This window comes from Coregonus clupeaformis, chromosome 9 (assembly GCF_020615455.1).
Source record: "Coregonus clupeaformis isolate EN_2021a chromosome 9, ASM2061545v1, whole genome shotgun sequence".
NCBI classification, from domain to species: domain Eukaryota; kingdom Metazoa; phylum Chordata; class Actinopteri; order Salmoniformes; family Salmonidae; genus Coregonus; species Coregonus clupeaformis.
Window position 1 is genome coordinate 4,499,169 of NC_059200.1, and position 13,943 is coordinate 4,513,111.

Here is a 13,943-nt window from a genome sequence, read left to right on the forward strand (position 1 = left end):
TGAGGGAAACCTGTTTCAGTTTTCCAGAGATTTGAGACTGGGACGGAGGTTCACCTTCCAGCAGGACAATGACCCTAAGCATACTGCTAAAGCAACACTTGAGTGGTTTAAGGGGAAACTTTAAAATGTCTTGGAATGACCTAGTCAAAGCCCAGACCTCAATCCAATTGATAATCTGTGGTATGACTTAAAGATTGCTGTACACCAGCAGTTTTGCCTTGAAGAATGGGCAAAAATCTAAGTGGCTAGATGTGCCAAGCTTATAGAGACATACCCCAAGAGACTTGCAGCTGTAATTGCTGCAAAAGGTGGCTCTACAAAGTATTGACTTGTTTTTTTGTCTTCTTGTTTGTTTCACAAGAAAAAATATTTTGCATCTTCAAAGTGGTAGGCATGTTGTGTAAATCAAATGATACAAACCCCCCAAAAATCCATTTTAATTCCAGGTTGTAAGGCAACAGAATAGGAAAAATGACAAGGGGGGGTGAATACTTTCGCAAGCCACTGTAAAGATATAACTTCAACCTAAAGCAAACCAATCATGGCATGACAGAAGAGGCAGAGAAAATATGATTGCAACATGGACTATCTTGACTATTGAATGCCCTTCATGTGCATCCCTGTATAACCACAATGCAAGAACAGTGTAAGTTCATTCCCATAATGCAAAATGTAATTCACACATCGATAGGAGAGGACACGCATGTTAGAGATTTCAGTCTTATATCATACAATTCAGAACTCCAAACCATGAAAATCCCCTGAGGGAAAATAAAATAACAGAAAAACTAAACTAAAAAAAAAAACTTAACTCCTCTGCTACATAAACAAATTAGCGAAGAAAAAACATCCCATGATCCGTCAGAACCAGAAATACAACTTCTAAAAAGGTCACTCCAGCAAGAAGGTCAACAGTCTTCAAAATATTGAACATTCAGAACTTTAAAGTTCAAATTTCCAACATGTTGGCAGAAACATCCATGTTTACAATAGCAGCCATTGTGATTCTGTCTGTTGCAGTCAACGTGTGATGCCGTCATAAGTGTAGCTGTCACAACCAGCTCAGACAGGTACAGAGAAAACTCATCCTTCCTGCACATTGGCGTAGCCATTCTCAGGGTATAGAGACAGTTCATCAACGGGCCATTGTCCTGGCCATTCTCCAGGTATACAGACACAGCTCACTTGTACTGCCCAATGTCGTAGCCATTCTCTGGATATAGATGTTCATCTGTACTGGTTACTCCATTGCTTACCTCTAAAAAAGGAGAGAAAAGAAGAGTTCAACTTTGACCCTCACTCTTTTCCATTCTTGATTAGGTCAAGTGGGTTAGTTCGACCATGGCGCTGGCAACACCGTTTTGGTACCTGAAAATATGAGCTTCTCCTTCATGATGTTGACATCCCGGCTGGGCCTGCGCGCCACAGCACTCAGCATGATCTGCTCTGGGTTGTAGTTCTGCATGCCACTCATCCTCCACCTGGTGCAGCACAGAGAGGCACAGCACTGTCAGACACACCATTAGAATCAGTGGAGGCTGCTGAGGAGAGGACGGCTCATAATAATGTCTGAAATGGTGTCAACGGAGTGGTATTAACCACATGGAAACCATGTTTATGATGTGTTTAATACCATTCCATTGACTACATTCCAGACATTATTATGAGCTGTCCTTCCCTCAGAAGCCTCTACTGGTTAGAATTGATATAAACATTGACAAATGATGAATACATTAAGAAAAATGAAACCTATAGTGTTCACTGAGTACATGAGCTTTAGAGACACAAGAGAAGAACAAGGACAGAAGACAGATAAGACAGAAAACAAGAAAGCAACATGAGCCAGGGAAGTCACCTCGGTTACCTGATCACGTGATAGCTGACAGATGCCAGAGTGCAGCAGAGAAACGTAGCATGCAGATCAGGCAGAATAAAGGACAAACAAGGCAAAGAGAGAGGAAGGAGGAAGGAATAAATGAGAGACAGTGAGAAGGAGAGAAATGGAAACAGTGATGAGGAGAAGAATGAGAGACAGTAAACAAAGAAAGCGAGAGAGCAGAAAGGCAGGGCAGTGAAAGGGAAAGAGCAGAAGAGTCAGTTGAGATGCAGAATGCTATGCAGCACAAACCTCATCACACAGAGATCAAAGTAGAGTCAGACCTCTACCATTACACAACAGTTATGATAAACGTTTACAGTGGAGCAGACATAAAGTATGCTGCAAATATACAACTGCTGATAGCAAAATGAGAAGGAAATCAAGTTTGATAATAGAATCTCAATAAAAAATGGGTACCTACTTTTGAAAGATGAATATTCCTATAACTATGGCGATGGAGACTAGATCGGAGGTGATCCAGACCAAGCAGTATTCATCTGGGCTCTGGAACAACAAGACAGCCACTGAGAACCAACATCCTCCACCACTAGATGGGAGCATCACCACACAAACATACGTCTTGCAGTATCGCTCATACATTTTTTGCAGAAGAAGCTTTATTTTGGTGGCGTCTGGTACATTCTAATGCCTCGATTCCATCTGAAATACACAGCAAAATTATTGAATACTTTATCGAGATACCTCCCAGATTAAAAAAAATCAGTTGTAGTATTGTTTAGAAAGACATGGCTTTACAATTTAAATTACTGAAAATGTATGAATTCAGTGTATTGTTAGTTGTTTTTGATATTATCTAGGCCTATATGATCAGGTCTATTTTCTAAGGAAGAGAACATTAAACCTTTTTAACATTTAACCTGTCTTCTCTTGAGATAAGTCTTATTTACAGTTTTACTGCAAGATATGAATTGCCACAATTATGTTTGTTCTTCAAATTATGTATTTTATTAAAACAGAAAAATGAAGTAAATAGCCCACAATTATCTTGAAAAATAAATTTCAGATTTTGTTTTTCCAAGTTTCCGTTATTCCCACTTTTTTTAATAGAAAACCCACACAATTGGATGTTCTAAGTCCACAACAATGCTTAAACCACATTTTGAGGTCTGGGAAAAATCGAAAAAAAACTAAAACAAATACCCACTGGATTGATTAATATAATCATGATATCATTCTGCCAGGTAAGCATAGGCTACTTTGTATTTAACATTTAATTGATCAGGTTTTTGGGAAAGCCTTTCCATCTAGCAGAAGACTGTTTTCATTAGCATCATCGCTAACGGCTACACAAAGTGGTAGATGTGCGCACTGCACACACACAGACGGGCATTCTCCTTGCTTCGTCAGAAAGTTGCAGGAAATTAAAATCACTGATGCATTCTGTTCATGTCTTATGATAAACTTGGGCAAATGAATACCTTTTCAATAGATTTAGTTGATTCCCTACTAAGGTCAATACATTTTTGAACATTGTTCAATTCTGTTTTAATGCCTGAAGGCCCAAATTATCATATTTGGACTAGAATTATGCTCTCCACTACCTATTGTTCCTGCAGTGATGATTCACCATCTTCATCGAATTTTTTCATAATTTATCTGCAGACAATCTGTAAAAAGTCTAGGCCTACCAGTAGCCTATGCAAATTAGGAAGCCAAATGAACAGCTCTCTCACCGATGCGATTCGGTAGGCTACACTCACTACCTACAGTGGGGGAAAAAAGTATTTAGTCAGCCACCAATTGTGCAAGTTCTCCCACTTAAAAATATGAGAGAGGCCTGTAATTTTCATCATAGGTACACGTCAACTATGACAGACAAATTGAGGGAAAAAAATCCTGAAAATCACATTGTAGGATTTTTTATGAATTTATTTGCAGATTATGGTGGAAAATAAGTATTTGGTCACCTACAAACAAGCAAGATTTCTGGCTCTCACAGACCTGTAACTTCTTCTTTAAGAGGCTCCTCTGTCCTCCACTCGTTACCTGTATTAATGGCACCTGTTTGAACTTGTTATCAGTATAAAAGACACCTGTCCACAACCTCAAACAGTCACACTCCAAACTCCACTATGGCCAAGACCAAAGAGCCGTCAAAGGACACCAGAAACAAAATTGTAGACCTGCACCAGGCTGGAAAGACTGAATCTGCAATAGGTAAGCAGCTTGGTTTGAAGAAATCAACTGTGGGAGCAATTATTAGGAAATGGAAGACATACAACTCGTCGTGTTTGGAGGACAAAGAATGCTGAGTTGCATCCAAAGAACACCATACCTACTGTGAAGCATGGGGGTGGAAACATCATGCTTTGGGGCTGTTTTTCTGCAAAGGGACCAGGACGACTGATCCGTGTAAAGGAAAGAATGAATGGGGCCATGTATCGTGAGATATTGAGTGAAAACCTCCTTCCATCAGCAAGGGCATTGAAGATGAAACGTGGCTGGGTCTTTCAGCATGACAATGATCCCAAACACACCGCCCGGGCAACAAAGGAGTGGCTTCGTAAGAAGCATTTCAAGGTCCTGGAGTGGCCTAGCCAGTCTCCAGATCTCAACCCCATAGAAAATCTTTGGACGGAGTTGATAGTCCGTGTTGCCCAGCGACAGCCCCAAAACATCACTGCTCTAGAGGAGATCTGCATGGAGGAATGGGCCAAAATACCAGCAACAGTGTGTGAAAACCTTGTGAAGACTTACAGAAAACGTTTGACCTGTGTCATTGCCAACAAAGGGTATATAACAAAGTATTGAGAAACTTTTGTTATTGACCAAATACTTATTTTCCACCATAATTTGCAAATAAATTCATAAAAAATCCTACAATGTGATTTTCTGGATTGTTTTTCCTCATTTTGTCTGTCATAGTTGACGTGTACCTATGATGAAAATTACAGGCCTCTCTCATCTTTTTAAGTGGGAGAACTTGCACAATTGGTGGCTGACTAAATACTTTTTTCCCCACTGTATGTTTCCATTAACTTGTCCAGTGATTTTTTTTTTACATTTAGAAAGTTTGCATAGAAAATAGATGTGACAATTGCCTGCTAGGCTGTGTTTCCATGTAATTATCTTCTGTTGATAAAAACAGCTGGACGTAATGATGTCATACCAAAAACCAACAGTATCGAATAAAAATGTAGTGGTTGACGTGTTTCAATTACCCAATTAGGAAAATAGTGCATTAATAAGGGACAGATCTAAATTTACTGGGGGGAGGGGCTGGTCCAACTCAAGCTGTCATAAAATAATTACACCCCTGCCCTTGTACAGTAAAACAAATTGAACACACTTCCCCTTCAAAGAATTCACTCAAAATAATGTTTACGACCACAAATAACAATAACTGTAGCGACCGTGTGTTTATAAACGTGGATATCAACTTTGCCACTTCAGCATGCTTTTGTGGTGCAGTCGATGCCACGCAGGGCTACGGGCCAGAAGGTTGAGGGTTCGCCGACCACCATAGACGACCTCACTCTCACTGCCTGTTTCATTACACTACGATCAGAGTCGTCTGCAGACAACGATCAGCTAGGGGGAAATCAGATTTTCCTAATTTTGATGCCATGTTTATTATTATATAAAATATATGCAACAACTTTTCCACCAACAGGTTGCTGTGCCAATGCACCACACAACCAATAAACAAAGTCAGTATCGAGGGATATACAGTGCATTAGGAAAGTATTCAGACCCCTTGACTTTTTCCACATTTTGCTAAGTTATAGCCTTATTCTAAAATTGATTAAATTGTTTTTTTCCTCATCAATCTACACACAATACCCCATAATGACAAAGCAAAAACAGGTTTTTAGAAATTTGTACACATAATTTTTTTTAACTAAAAACTTAAATATCACGTTTACATAAGTATTCACCCTTTACTCAATACTTTGTTGAAGCACCTTTGGTAGTGATTACAGCCTCGAGACTTCTTGGGTATGACGCTACCTGCTTGGCACACCTGTATATGGGGAGTTTCTCCCATTCTTCCCTGCAGACCCTCTCAAGCTCTGTCAGGTTGGATGGGGAGCGTCGCAGCACAGCTATTTTCAGGTCTCTCCAGAGATGTTCCATCGGGTTCAAGGCTCTGGCTGGACCACTCAAGGACATTCAGAGACTTGTCCCGAAGCCACTCCTGCGTTGTCTTGGCTGTGTGCTTAGGGTCATTGTCCTGTTGGAAGGTGAACCTTCGCCCCAGTCTGAGGTTCTGAGTGCTCTGGAGCAGGTTTTCATCAAGGATCTCTCTGTACTTTGCTCCGTTCATCTTTCCCTTGATCCTGACTAGTCTCCCAGTCCCTGCCACTGAAAAACATCCCCACAGCATGATGCTGCCACCACCATGCTTCACCGTAGGGATGGTGCCAGGTTTCCTCCAGACGTGACGCTTAGCATTGAGGCCAAAGAGTTCAATCTTGGTTTCATCAGACCAGAGAATCTTTTTTCTCATGGTCTGAGAATCTTTAGGTGCCTTTTGGCAAACTTCAAGCAGGCTGTCATGCACCTTTTACTGAGGAGTGGCTTCCGCTGGCCACTCTACCATAAAGGCCTGATTGGTGATGGATTGCTGCAGGGATGGTTATCCTTCTGGAAGGTTCTCCCATCTCCACAGAGGTACTCTAGAGCTCTGTCAGAGTGACCATTAGGTTCTTGGTCACCTCCCTGATCAAGGCCTTTCTCCCACAATTGCTCAGTTTGGCTGGGCAGCAAGCGCTAGGAAGAGTCTTGGTGGTTCCTAACATCTTTCATTTAAGAATGATGGAGGCCACTGTGTTCCTGGGGACCTTCAATGCTGCAGAAATGTTTTGGTACCCTTCCTTAGATCTGTGCCTTGACACAATCCTGTCTCGGAGCTCTACGGACAATTCCTTCGTCCTCATGGCTTGGTTTTTCTCTGACATGCACTGTCAACTGTGGGACCTTATATAGACAGGTGTGTGCCTTTCCAAATCATGTCCAATCAATTGAATTTATCACAGGTGGACTCCAATCAAGTTGTAGAAACATCTCAAGGATGATCAGTGGAAACAGGATGCACCTGAGCTCAATTTCGAGTCTCATGGCAAAGGAGCTGAATACTTACAGTGAGGGAAAAAAGTATTTGATCCCCTGCTGATTTTGTACGTTTGCCCACTGACAAAGACATGATCAGTCTATAATTTTAATGGTAGGTTTATTTGAACAGTGAGAGACAGAATAACAACAACAAAATCCAGAAAAATGCATGTCAAAAATGTTATAAATTGATTTGCATTTTAATGACGGAAATAAGAATTTGACCCGTCTGCAAAACATGACTTAGTACTTGGTGGCAAAACCCTTGTTGGCAATCACAGAGGTCAGACGTTTCTTGTAGTTGGCCACCAGGTTTGCACACATCTCAGGAGGGATTTTGTCCCACTCCTCTTTGCAGATCTTCTCCAAGTCATTAAGGTTTCGAGGCTGACGTTTGGCAACTCGAACCTTCAGCTCCCTCCACAGATTTTCTATGGGATTAAGGTCTGGAGACTGGCTAGGCCACTCCAGGACCTTAATGTGCTTCTTCTTGAGCCACTCCTTTGTTGCCTTGGCCGTGTGTTTTGGGTCATTGTCATGCTGGAATACCAATCCACGACCCATTTTCAATGCCCTGGCTGAGGGAAGGAGGTTCTCACCCAAGATTTGACGGTACATGGCGCCGTCCATCATCCCTTTGATGTGGTGAAGTTGTCCTGTCCCCTTAGCAGAAAAACACCCCCAAAGCATAATGTTTCCACCTCCATGTTTGACGGTGGGGATGGTGTTCTTGGGGTCATAGGCAGCATTCCTCCTCCTCCAAACACGGCGAGTTGAGATGATACCAAAGAGCTCGATTTTGGTCTCATCTGACCACAATCACCCAGTTCTCCTCTGAATCATTCAGATGTTCATTGGCAAACTTCAGACAGGCCTGTTATTGTGCTTTCTTGAGCAGGGGGACCTGCAGGATTTCAGTCCTTTACGGCGTAGTGTGTTACCAATTGTTTTCTTGGTGACTATGGTCCCAGCTGCCTTGAGATCATTGACAAGATCCTCCCGTGTAGTTCTGGGCTGATTCCTCACCGTTCTCATGATCATTGCAACTCCACAAGGTGAGATCTTGCATGGAGCCCCAGGCCGAGGGAGATTGACAGTTATTTTGTGTTTCTTCCATTTGCGAATAATCGCACCAACTGTTGTCACCTTCTCACCAAGCTGCTTGGTGATGGTCTTGTAGCCCATTCCAGCCTTGTGTAGGTCTACAATCTTGTCCCTGACATCCTTGGAGAGCTCTTTGGTCTTGGCCATGGTGGAGAGTTTGGAATCTTATTGATTGATTGCTTCTGTGGACAGGTGTCTTTTATACAGGTAACAAACTGAGATTATGAGCACTCCCTTTAAGAGTGTGCTCCTAATCTCAGCTCGTTACCTGTATAAAAGACACCTGGGAGCCAGAAATCTTTCTGATTGAGTGGGGGTCAAATACTTATTTCCCTCATTAAAATGCAAATCAATTTATAACATTTTTTAAATGCGTTTTTCTTGATTTTTGTTGTTGTTATTCTGTCTCTCACTGTTCAAATAAACCTACAGTGAGGGAAAAAAGTATTTGATCCCCTGCTGATTTTGTACGTTTGCCCACTGACAAAGAAATTATTAGTCTATAATTTTAATGGTAGGTTTATTTGAACAGTGAGACACAAAATTACAACAAAAAAATCCTGAAAAACGTATGTCAAAAATGTTACAAATTGATTTACATTTTAATGAGGGAAATAAGTATTTGACCCCCTCTCAATCAGAAATATTTCTGGCTCCCAGGTGTCTTTTATACAGGTAGCGAGCTGAGATTAGGAGCACACTCTTAAAGGGCGTGCTCCTAATCTCAGCTTGTTACCTGTATAAAAGACACTTGTCCACAGAAGCAATCAATGAATCAGATTCCAAACTCTCCACCATGGCCAAGACCAAAGAGCTCTCCAAGGATGGCAGGGACAATATTATAGACCTACACAAGGCTGGAATGGGCTACAAGACCATCGCCAAGCAGCTTGGTGAGAAGGTGACAACAGTTGGTGCGATTATTCCCAAATGGAAGAAACACAAAAGAACTGTCAATCTCCCTCGGCCTGGGGCTCCATGCAAGATCTCACCTCGTGGAGTTGCAATGATCATGAGAACGGTGAGGAATCAGCCCAGAATTGCACGGGAGGATCTTGTCAATGATCTCAAGGCAGCTGGGACCATAGTCACCAAGAAAACAATTGGTAACACACTATGCAGTGAAGGTCTGAAATCCTGCAGCGCCTGCAAGGTCCCCCTGCTCAAGAAAGCACATATACAGGCCCGTCTGAAGTTTGCCAATGCACATCTGAATGATTCAGAGGAGAACTGGGTGAAAGTGTTGTGGTCAGATGAGACCAAAATCGAGCTCTTTGGCATCAACTCAACTCGCCGTGTTTGGAGGAGGAGGAATAATGCCTATGACCCCAAGAACACCATCCCCACCATCAAACATGGAGGTGGAAACATTATGCTTTGGGGGTGTTTTTCTGCTAAGGGGACAGGACAACTTCACCGCATCAAAGGGACGATGGACCGTCAAATCTTTGGTGAGAACCTCAGCCAGGGCATTGAAAATGGGTATTCCAGCATGACAATGACCCAAAACACACGGCCAAGTCAACAAAGGAGTGGCTCAAGAAGAAGCACATTAAGGTCCTGGAGTGGCCTAGCCACTCTCCAGACCTTAATCCCATAGAAAATCTGTGGAGGGAGCTGAAGGTTCGAGTTGCCAAACGTCAGCCTCGAAACCTTAATGACTTGGAGAAGATCTGCAAAGAGGAGAGGGACAAAATCCCTCCTGAGATGTGTGCAAACCTGGTGGCCAACTACAAGAAACATCTGACCTCTGTGATTGCCAACAAGGTTTTTGCCACCAAGTACTAAGTCATGTTTTGCAGAGGGGTCAAATACTTATTTTCCTAATTAAAATGCAAATCAATTTATAACATTTTTGACATGCATTTTTCTGGATTTTGTTGTTGTTATTCTGTCTCTCACTGTTCAAATAAACCTACCATTAAAATTATAGACTGATCATGTCTTTGTCAGTGGGCAAAGGTACAAAATCAGCAGAGGATCAAATACTTTTTTCCCCTCACTGTACCATTAAAATTATAGACTGATCATTTCTTTGTCAGTGGGCAAACGTACAAAATCAGCAGGGGATCAAATACTTTTTCTCTCACTGTATGTACATAAGGTATCTATTTTTTATTTGTAATACATTTGCAAACATTTCTAAAAACCTGTTTTCGCTTTGTCATTATGGGGTATTGTGTGTAGATTGATGAGGGAAAAAATTAATTGAATAATTTTTAGAATAAGCCTGTAACGTAACAAAATGTGGAAAAGGTCAAGGGGTCTGAATACTTTCCGAAGGCACTGTATATATTCAGTACCAGTCAAAAGTTTGGACACACCTACTCATTCAAAGGTTTTTCTTTATTTTTAATATTTTCTACATTGTAGAATAATAGTGAAGACATCAAAACTATGAAATAAAACATATGGAATCATGTAGTAACCCAAAAAAAAGTGTTAAACAAATCAAAATATATTTTATATTTGAGATTCTTCAAAGTAGCCAACCTTTGCCTTGATGACAGCTTTGCACACTCTTGGCATTCTCTCAACCAGCATCATGAGGTAGTCACCTGGAATGCCTTTCAATTAACAGCTGTGCCTTGTTAAAAGTTAATTTGTGAAATTTCTTTCCATCTTAATGCGTTTGAGCCAATCAGTTGTGTTGTGAGGTGACTTGCATTAATGTGATGACTGATTTATCGAATCAACTAACTATGTTTAATTGTCACTCGATTAAATTAATCATGTAACAATTATCTCATTAGCAATTTGGGGCCCCACGGAAGAAGTTGTTTAACGAGTTACCATCTCCCAAATTAAATTCTTAGAAGATATACAGTGGGGAAAAAAAGTATTTAGTCAGCCACCAATTGTGCAAGTTCTCCCACTTAAAAAGATGAGAGAGGCCTGTAATTTTCATTATAGGTACACGTAAACTATGACAGACAAAATGAGATTTGTTTTCTCCAGAAAATCACATTGTAGGATTTTTAATGAATTTATTTGCAAATTATGGTGGAAAATAAGTATTTGGTCAATAACAAAAGTTTCTCAATACTTTGTTATATACCCTTTGTTGGCAATGACACAGGTCAAACGTTTTCTGTAAGTCTTCACAAGGTTTTCACACACTGTTGCTGGTATTTTGGCCCATTCCTCCATGCAGATCTCCTCTAGAGCAGTGATGTTTTGGGGCTGTCGCTGGGCAACACAGACTTTCAACTCCTCCAAATATTTTCTATGGGGTTGAGATCTGGAGACTGGCTAGGCCACTCCAGGACCTTGAAATGCTTCTTACGAAGCCACTCCTTCGTTGCCCGGGCGGTGGGTTTGGGATCATTGTCATGCTGAAAGACCCAGCCACGTTTCATCTTCAATGCCCTTGCTGATGGAAGGAGGTTTTCACTCAAAATCTCACGATACATGGCCCCATTCATTCTTTCCTTTACACGGATCAGTCGTCCTGGTCCCTTTGCAGAAAAACAGCCCCAAAGCATGATGTTTCCACCCCCATGCTTCACAGTAGGTATGGTGTTCTTTGGATGCAACTCAGCATTCTTTGTCCTCCAAACACGACGAGTTGAGTTTTTACCAAAAAGTTCTATTTTGGTTTCATCTGACCATATGACATTCTCCCAATCCTCTTCTGGATCATCCAAATGCACTCTAGCAAACTTCAGACGGGCCTGGACATGTACTGGCTTAAGCAGGGGGACACGTCTGGCACTGCAGGATTTGAGTCCCTGGTGGCGTAGTGTGTTACTGATGGTAGGCTTTGTTACTTTGGTCCCAGCTCTCTGCAGGTCATTCACTAGGTCCCCCCCGTGTGGTTCTGGGATTTTTGCTCACCATTCTTGTGATCATTTTGACCCCACGGGGTGAGATCTTGCGTGGAGCCCCAGATCGAGGGAGATTATCAGTGGTCTTGTATGTCTTCCATTTCCTAATAATTGCTCCCACAGTTGATTTATTCAAACCAAGCTGCTTACCTATTGCTGATTCAGTCTTCCCAGCCTGGTGCAGGTCTACAATTTTGTTTCTGGTGTCCTTTGACAGCTCTTTGGTCTTGGCCATAGTGGAGTTTGGAGTGTGACTGTTTGAGGTTGTGGACAGGTGTCTTTTATACTGATAACAAGTTAAAACAGGTGCCATTAATACAGGTAACGAGTGGAGGACAGAGGAGCCTCTTAAAGAAGAAGTTACAGGTCTGTGAGAGCCAGAAATCGTGCTTGTTTGTAGGTGACCAAATACTTATTTTCCACCATAATTTGCAAATAAATTCATTAAAAATTCCTACAATTTGATTTTCTGGATTTTTTTCCTCAATTTGTCTGTCATAGTTGACGTGTACCTATGATGAAAATTACAGGCCTCTCATCTTTTTAAGTGGGAGAACTTGCACAATTGGTGGCTGACTAAATACTTTTTTTCCCCACTGTATATGTTATATATCGATAACAGTCACTTATTAAATAATTACCTCATCAGTCTCATTCTGAACGTCACATAAGCCTTGAACCTGCAAGAACCCTTACCTTAGTCAATAAATAATTAAGCCAATTTGTGTATTGCTAACTAACTAAATAATAACACAGAATACATAAACACACACACACACACACACACGGAATACAGTGCCTTGCAAAAGTATTCATCCCCCTTGGCGTTTTTCCTATTTTGTTGCATTTCAACCTGTAATTTAAATGGATTTTTATTTGGATTTCATGTAATGGACATACACAAACTAGTCCAATTTGGTGAAGTGAAATGAAAAAAATTCAACAAAATAGATAACAGAAAAGTGGTGCAACCAATTACCTTCAGAAGTCACATAAAAATAAAACAACTAATTGTCATTTAGCAGACGCTCTTATCCAGAGCGACTTACAGTTAGTGAGTGCATACATTTTCATACATATAGTTAAATAAAGTCCACCTGTGTGCAATCTAAGTGTCACATGATCTGTCACATGATCTCAGTATATATATACGCCTGTTCTGAAAGGTCTGCAACACCACTAAGCAAGGGGCACCACCAAGCAAGCGGCACCATGAAGACCAAGGAGCTCTCCAAATAGGTCAGGGACAAAGTTGTGGAGAAGTACAGATCAGGGTTGGGTTGTAAAAAAATATCAGAAACTTTGAACATCCCACGGAGCACCATTAAATCCATTATTAAAAAATTGAAAGAATATGGCACCACAACAAACCTGCCAAGAGAGGGCCGCCCACTACAACTCACGGACCAGGCAAGGAGGGCATCAATCAGAGAGGCAACAAAGAGACCAAAGATAACCCTGAAGGAGCTGCAAAGCTCCACAGCGGAGATTGGAGTATCTGTCCATAGGACCACTTTAAGCCGTACACTCCACAGAGCTGGGCTTTACGGAAGAGTGGCCAGAAAAAAAAACATTGCTTAAAGAAAAAAATAAGCAAACACGTTTGGTGTTCGACAAAAGGCATGTGGGAGACTCCCCAAACATATGGAAGAAGGTACTCTGGTCAGATGAGACTAAAATTGAGCTTTTTGGCCATCAAGGAAAACGCTATGTCTGGCGCAAACCCAACACCTCTCATCACCCCGAGAACACCATCCCCACAGTGAAGCATGGTGGTGGCAGCATCATGCTGTGGGGATGTTTTTCATCGGCAGGGAAACATTTAAATGTCTTGGAATGGCCTAGTCAAAGCCCAGATCTCAATCCAATTGAGAATCTGTTGTATGACTTAAAGATTGCTGTACATCAGCGGAACCCATCCAACTTCCAGGAGCTGGAGCAGTTTTGCCTTGAAGAATGGGCAAAAATCCCAGTGGCTAGATGTGCCAAGTTTAGAGAGACATACCCCAAGAGACTTGCAGCTGTAATTGCTGCAAAAAGTGGCTCTACAAAGTATT

The 13,943-nt window shown here is 41.5% G+C and overlaps 1 protein-coding gene across 1 annotated transcript in view; it reads right to left on the bottom strand.

The window, feature by feature from the left end:
• Positions 1 to 447: 447 nt before the first annotated feature.
• The window catches only part of LOC121573591 (glycerophosphodiester phosphodiesterase domain-containing protein 5-like), a 49,404-nt gene continuing 35,908 nt past the window's right edge, over positions 448 to 13,943 (bottom strand). The window contains exons 14-17 of the mRNA XM_041885687.2: positions 2,301 to 2,383; positions 1,865 to 1,879; positions 1,369 to 1,481; positions 448 to 1,258 (exon numbers count right to left, since the gene is read on the bottom strand). Coding sequence (XP_041741621.1) covers positions 1,182 to 1,258; positions 1,369 to 1,481; positions 1,865 to 1,879; positions 2,301 to 2,383 — 288 coding nt within the window. The 3' untranslated portion in view covers positions 448 to 1,181. The remainder of the gene's footprint in view (positions 1,259 to 1,368; positions 1,482 to 1,864; positions 1,880 to 2,300; positions 2,384 to 13,943) is intronic.